We start from the raw sequence: 7,826 nt of genomic DNA, 5'->3' as shown, positions 1-7,826 counted from the left end.
AAAATAATTATACTGCATGACTAAAGTGTTCACATAAACTTCAAATTATAAGTGCCTCTTCAGGCAAGTTACAAGTATTTGTAAAAATGTTTTTTTTTTCTTTAATTGAAAAACTAGCTTAAATACTGTCTTGCAGATGTCTTATGTCTTTAAGTTTCAACACAGCTAAGATCTTGTATAGAACAGATGTGCGTTATGAAAAGATACATTGGAGACAGAAAATATTTTTCTCATTTTATTGAACACAAGAATTTTTTTTGACAGAATGAAGTCAGTTTTTGTTGTCGGTTAGTATTTACAGCAGTGGCAGGGGGGTGGAAGGGACATTTGATCTGTTAAAATCTGTATGCAACTGTGAGAAGGGCCTCCCACTATGGTATGAAGTGACAGATGTCTTATAAAGGTCTGAGATGAAAATGAAATGATGAGAGAAACCATTAAACCCCACACAGGCTTAAAGGGACAGTTCCCCCCAAAATTTAAATTCTGTCATTAATCACTCTCCCTCATGGTGTTCCAAACCCCTAAGACCTTCTTTCATCTTCACAACACAATATAAGATATTTTTGATGAAATCTGAGGCCTTTCTGACCCTCCCATAGACAGCAAGGTAACTATTTTTTTCTGTGCCTTGACCATGGTATTTACCTCGCTGTCTATGGAGGGTCAGAGAGCTCTCAGGTTTCATCAAAAATATCTCAGTTTGTGTTCTTATGATGAATGAAGGTGTTACGGGTTTGGAACGACATGAGGGAGAGCGATTAATGACAGAATTTTCATTTTTGGGTGAACTATCCCTTTAATCTGCACAGATGACAAGCCTTACATGCTTTGGAAACAATCGTTTGAACAGACTTTTGTCTTTAAAAAGTGGCAAGATGGCACGGTCGCGTGGCTATCTGTGTACAAACAAATTGGTCCCACATTAAATGGCAGTATGAATCAAAAGCTTGTTTTTCAGAGCTCGTGTGCCTCCCGGTACAGTTTCTCCAAGCCTCTCAGATGCTTATTAGACCAGAATCCTGCTGGAAACACTTTAAAACAACTTTCATTATTAATATTACTACATACCGAACGCTTAAAAGAACTCAAAACGTACATTCAAGTAGCATAATGTTAAAAGACTCAATAATGAAAGTTATCTCCACTTCCTGCTCGTCTTGTAAAAGCAAAAGTGAGAACAGCGAACGTACGAATGACAAAAGTTCACCGACATTCAGATAAATGTACAAGCCTTTGACAATTCAATTCGTAACCGTAACACCAATGACATCTAGTTTAGAATACATCGCATGCTTATTTCAGGTTTAAAAAATAGATGTCACTGACAAGGCATTTGACCAAACGGGATGAACGAGGGATTTTGTAACTAAATGGCGGGTGAGCAGGCAACCCTCAGGCACCTATGAGACGAAATGCATCGAGGCAGTTTTCTGTGTGAATATATTTATATATGTATATATATATATATATATATATATATAGGTATTATTTTGCATCAGTTAAATAGAGGCATGTTGTTGAGATTTTAAGAAAACCACGATCCATTTACACCCTCAGACCCAAAAGACCAAGTGACGACACATTTGATCAAGAAAGAAAACTAATATTTTCACAGTTTACAGATCTGGGGCATGTTGTCACAGAGCATGGGGCCTGCATACGAGGGGATGGTTTTACTGAAGGCACCAACTCCTTTTGTGTCCGTATTCCACTTCTGCTGCCATCATTGTTTTGTTGTTTTTTTAACATCTTTTTTTTGATTCTTATCATGATGAACATCGTTTAAACTAACAGCTACGGCTTTCACAACCTATGGAAACTCTTTTTTTTTTTTTCGATTCTAGTACAAAGAACACACTGTATTCACACACTAGGATTTTCACGCATTCACAGTGCACAAGCTTGCAGCCTAAAGATTGAGAAACACTGTACAGAAAAAAAAAAAAGGAAGGCTGAATATTGTTTATGCTACGATCCACACCGGTGTACTATGGCTTAAATAAAAAGTCAAACAATAATTTGGCCATCGAAGACATGAAAAACCGACAAACATTTGCATTTTCATCAGTAGCAAAGATGCAGGGCTTCATTCTAATGCAACATCTATCAATTATATGGGCAAAGGAACAACAGGCAGACATCATGTGGGACGTCCCACGAGCGTTTCGCACACATGTGCACCTGATGTTTTCGTTAGGCCACAACAGCGACGCTTGAACTGTATTCTCTCAACGAGGATTTGTGGGAGGTTTTTAAGTGAGGATCAGAAGATTGACTCTCAATCCTCTGTTAAAGAACTCAAGTAAAGAAGAAACTCTTAAGGTAGCGGATGTGTTGTAATATAAAAGAAAATATAAAACGGGAAAAAGTAGTAGTGGTGTTTTGTATAGTAGAACTCTAACCGCTAGTTCCGACCTCTACCCTGCGTGATCGTTTGTGTCGGGTTTGAAGCAAATGGCATGTCAATGAGGGAAATCCTTGTAAAATGCTGTAAACACTTCAGGGTTGGGATAAAATAAGAATAAAAATAATAATTAGACATAGAAAAATAATTCTGCAAAGCAAGCATGCTAAAACTCTATCGCTAACTCTCAAAAAATAATGTGAAAACTAAAATAAAAAAGCAGTGGCTTTTGTACATTATTTAAACACAAAACATCAAAAATGTTCCTCAGAAATTCATATGTAGGAGACAATAATATAATGGCAATACTGCATGTAATAAAACGGGACATAATTGAAACGGCAGAATGTGTAAAGGCAAAATCTACTGTATTTCTCATACTGAACTTCCTCGAAAAAACGTTGAGTGTGTTTGAAAGACACTGATCTTACAGAGGTCAAGGAGACTGCGCTAGAGGTAAAGAATCTTTCCTTCGTGCGTTGGTGAAAGAAATGAAACATTTATAAAAAAATAAAAGGCATGTGCGCGAGCTCATTAGGTGCTCTATACATCTACAGATGTGTTTTGCTCGGCGAACTCAAAGACACTGAAGAAAGAAAGCCTTGTGTTTCAGATGGGATGGTGGTGGTCTGCGACTGTCGAGCGCTCGTCGGTTCCGGATCATGCTTTGCTCTCGTTGCCGTTCGCCTGGGGGGCTTCATTAGGGACTGTCTTCACCTCCGCCGGGGTTTTGTTTACCTCCGTCTCCGGGGCTTTACTTTTGTCTTCCACACCGATTTTTCCACTGGGGGAAAGAGAAAAGAGAAGTTTATTAGCAGAGTCTTTCAGTCCTCTGTTTGGCTGCGTTCGCTCTTTATATTATAAGGATCGGCTCACCCAAAAATGACTGTTCTGTTATGATTTATTCACCCTCATGTTTTGTCAAACCAGTGCGAGTTTTTTTGAAAAGATGGGGTTTGATGAAACTGAAGAATATGCTAGGAATTATTTTTAATATAATGAAAGTGAATGAAGACTGGTGCTCGATGCTTCATAGATGACAAAGAAACACCATATAATGATCAGAAGTGGTTGACATGAGTCATGGTCAAAGTTTTCATACATGACATAAACCTTGACATCAGGCCTAGGTTTCTTTATATGTTCATGAGGGAAGTAACACTGCCTGGATTTGCGAGGGTATGATTCGAGTCAAATCTTGTTGAAGACAAAGAATTTATTTGATCAAAAATATTTTAAATTACAATTTAAAACATCTGTTTTCTAATTGAATGTTTAAAAAAAAATGTCCAGCATGTCTTTAATGTCCATGATCCTTCAGAAATTATTTTAATATACTGAACCGATGCTAAAGAAACATTTCTAATTATTAATGCTGAAACATTTTTTTCGTGGAAACCGTAACACATTCCCAGCAACTTTTATTAGAATTTTTTTTTTACATTATTAATGGCTTTAAGTATTAAATCATTTACAAAAAAATGTATGTGTGTGTGTGTATATATATATATATATATATATATATATATATATATATATATGTATATATATATATATATATATATATATATATGTATATGTATATATATATATTATATAAACACACACACACACACATACAGAAAAGAGCAGTGAGTACATTATTAAAATGTTGTGTTTCCACAAAAAAATAAAATAAAATAAAAAAATTACAGCAATATAAGTTAGTAATGGCATGAGGAAGAAAATATGATAACACATTTTTGGGTGAACTGTGCCTTTAATTTTCAAAGGAACAGATTTCCCTGTAGCCAATCAATTTCACAGCTAACAGGATCTGTTTGGTTATCTCATTGTTACATCAAAGATTATTCATGAGCATGAGCATGTGTGAGGACAGAGGAACAGTGCATGCAGGTATGATTCATATGATTTATAATCTTGAAGATAAAGCTTGCTGTGAACAGTAAACCCATGGCACTGGTGCACAGAGCCTGTATGCTGCAGACACAATCCTCATAAAGCTACGTCAATGTTAACCTCTCCATCTGCAATTATTGGCTGTGTAATAGTTTGTTGATAGACAGAGCGCTTGTCTCTTGGGGTCAGGCTGGAGCAAAAAGCATAATAATAAATAATAAATCATGAATAAATGAAAATCATCCGCTGCAAACAGCCTATTACTGAATATTTTACAGGGCACATAGACGTTTGTTCTCAAGGGAGCTGACAGAGCACATAGTGGGTCTTGAAAAAAGGAAGTTTACTTGAATTATTTCGCAGTAGGCTGATTCTTCCGGAGCGCTGATAATTCCTGTAATGGAATTGACTGTACTGGTGTGCCAAATCATTCATAAATGCATAATGAACCACGAAAATTAAAGATGAGCTTTGCTGGCAGGCAATCGAGAGGGACAGTCCCTGTCGCATTTCTGACACGTTCCCTTCTGTCGTATTTTCAGCACACCTGCCTTAATGCCAGGTAGATATCAGCTGTGAATGGCTGTTCCTTATATTCCTCAAACATGTCCAGACAGCAACAGCTTCTACACCCTGACGCAGGACCACCGGTGGCAGTGTGGAGCGCTCTTGCATTCTGCAGATCCACAGAGAGGCTTTGTAGGGAAGACAACGGGAGTAGTGGAGTGAGGGCGTCTCGTGTTACAATCTACACGATCTCAGCGGTACGACACAAGAGCAAGCTGCTTTGTCGGGGTCCGAGGTCTGAGTTGTTTGTTCCCCGGCTGAATGTCATTACGCTCCTCACAATAAAGCTATCTGATCACATTCTGGGCTCTTATGAAGAGCAGCCAAGACACAAACAGTGGCCGAGCCAAAGGGGTGTCCAGGGTGGCACATGCTACTATTTCATTTTCTTTGATTAATCGTACTGAAAGAAGCGTTTAATTTAGCCCCAACCTCAAGGATGCGACAAATCTGGTGTTGCACAACGAGCTTCATCTCGTCTGTTTCCAAAATCTCATGTACGCGGATTCGCGCCACATGTTCATTTTCTTACAGAGTGAAAAACATCGCAGAGCGGAGAGAACACAGACAATGAGTTGACTGACAAGACAGAGCAGCTCTCTTTTGATAATAGGTAACAAAGTCTCAGCATTCAACTTCTGTTGGCTTATTAAGAATTTCAAACGATAAAATATAAATTTGGAGCTCTTTAGTGGCGTGACGGTTCATGCGCACAAGCGAAGCAGGAGGAGTGCCTTCTAATTAGCATGAAATAAACATTGAATGAACATCTGATCCATGCTGAAATATACACTAAAACTTATAGAATGTATAGTGTCTCATGTAATCATCCAATTAACATTTCAATCGCGGAAAGGCCACAGCTAGAATACATTGTCACATAACAGCAGAAATTCCATTCTGGGTCCATAAACTAGTGAGAAAAATGCACACTAGAGAGGCGAATTTAGCAACAAATGAACATTTACTAGCTTTATATTTACTCTTAATTGCTCTTTTAATTTCTAATTAATAACATGTACAGATATATGGTTATTATAAAAAACAAAATTGTACACAAATCAATTGTTACTTATTATCCCTGTATACTTTAGTTCAGAAAAACTGAGATTCCAATTGCAAGCTTGTTCATTATTCCGGAATAATTCTCACTCCAGGAGGAACTCAAAAGTTGGCAGCCCTGTCTGAAGCATATTGAAGTTTTAGGTTTCCTGAGCAACATTTACAAAATTCACTGTAGTTAATGTTAGATCTTTTGCTCCAAACCACTGGTTATTGAGAGGATAGAAATAAGAGATATAAGACTAACCAATAGACTTTTCAATCGACAAACATTTGAAGTTATGGTATGTTTAACTAATGTAGGGTAATGTGAATTAATCAGCAATCATAGCCATTTTTAAGTAAGTTCAGAGTTACACACTGGTTTTCTTCCGTGTTCTAGCCCTGGCCACTCCATGTATAAAACTCTAGCTCCACCACTGGACACAAAGCATCATTATTCCTTCTGAACAAGCTGAGGCTCCAGCAAGAAAACCTTCCATCTTTTGTCAGTTCGCATCCTTGGTGAGATGTCTTTAAAAGTACAAACTCTCATTCTTGAAGTGGAAAAACTCTTGACTTCAGGCGTCTTGAGAGTCTAAAGACGGCAGAGTGAGTTTCCATTGATATTCTGCTGGTTCTGTGAAGACCAGGGAAGTTACTCAGGTAGTCGGAAATCTACAGACGGAGCCAATAAGCCCAGGTGGCAACCAATGAGGGCAGCTTCCCTGGAGCGTTCCTGCTCAAATTAGACAACTGAGCCGAACTGAGAGAGAGAGAACAAGCCTGACGTGCGCTGACTGGGCTGAACATAGAAAGCGCAAACTACAGAGCACAAATGGAAGCGGGGAAAACAAAGTCTCTGGTAAATATTTAACAAACGCCATGCTCCCGCTAATTCCCTGCTGGAAGTCTTGGCTGACTGTTTAACAGCCGATTTTCTCTGTACTTCGCAACAGAGCGAGAGAGAGTGTGCTACTGAGGAGCCTGATTCACGCGAGTCTGGAGACGCAGCTACCTCTGGCTCCATTAGGCAGCTCCACAAAGCTAGCAGGACTGAATCTGTCAGATGTGAAATGTACGTTTAATATTGTAATATGCGCTCTTGAATGAATAAAAACCGCTGCTATTCTGAGACGCTGCTCTGGTGCTCTCAGCACGGCTCCAGCGACTGAGAAACAGGCTTATTTCATGTATGTACAGTATTGTTCAAAATAATAGCAGTACAATGTGACTAACCAGAATAATCAAGGTTTTTCGTATATTTTTTTTATTGCCACGTGGCAAACAAGTTACCAGTAGGTTCAGTAGATTCTCAGAAAACAAATGAGACCCAGCATTCATGATATGCACGCTCTTAAGGCTGTGCAATTGGGCAATTAGTTGAATTAGTTGAAAGGGGTGTGTTCAAAAAAATAGCAGTGTGGCATTCAATCACTGAGGTCATCAATTTTGTGAAGAAACAGGTGTGAATCAGGTGGCCCCTATTTAAGGATGAAGCCAACACTTGTTGAACATGCATTTGAAAGCTGAGGAAAATGGGTCGTTCAAGACATTGTTCAGAAGAACAGCGTACTTTGATTAAAAAGTTGATTAGAGAGGGGAAAACCTATAAAGAGGTGCAAAAAATGATAGGCTGTTCAGCTAAAATGATCTCCAATGCCTTAAAATGGAGAGCAAAACCAGAGAGACGTGGAAGAAAACGGAAGACAACCATCAAAATGGATAGAAGAATAACCAGAATGGCAAAGGCTCAGCCAATGATCACCTCCAGGATGATCAAAGACAGTCTGGAGTTACCTGTAAGTACTGTGACAGTTAGAAGACGTCTGTGTGAAGCTAATCTATTTTCAAGAATCCCCCGCAAAGTCCCTCTGTTAAAAAAAAGGCATGTGCAGAAGAGGTTACAATT

At 38.5% G+C, this 7,826-nt stretch overlaps 1 protein-coding gene across 7 annotated transcripts in view; it reads right to left on the bottom strand.

Annotated features, from left to right (window-relative positions):
- Window positions 1-222: 222 nt before the first annotated feature.
- Window positions 223-7,826, bottom strand: part of LOC127985738 (neural cell adhesion molecule 1) — a 227,320-nt gene continuing 219,716 nt past the window's right edge. For all 7 annotated transcript variants that reach the window (XM_052587845.1, XM_052587846.1, XM_052587847.1 and 4 more), the window contains one exon: window positions 223-3,191. In XM_052587845.1, coding sequence (XP_052443805.1) covers window positions 3,068-3,191 — 124 coding nt within the window. In that variant the 3' untranslated portion in view covers window positions 223-3,067. The remainder of the gene's footprint in view (window positions 3,192-7,826) is intronic.

The sequence above is a fragment of the Carassius gibelio genome, chromosome B21 (assembly GCF_023724105.1).
Source record: "Carassius gibelio isolate Cgi1373 ecotype wild population from Czech Republic chromosome B21, carGib1.2-hapl.c, whole genome shotgun sequence".
In the NCBI taxonomy this organism is placed as follows: domain Eukaryota; kingdom Metazoa; phylum Chordata; class Actinopteri; order Cypriniformes; family Cyprinidae; genus Carassius; species Carassius gibelio.
This window is presented reverse-complemented; position numbering and strand designations above follow the sequence as displayed.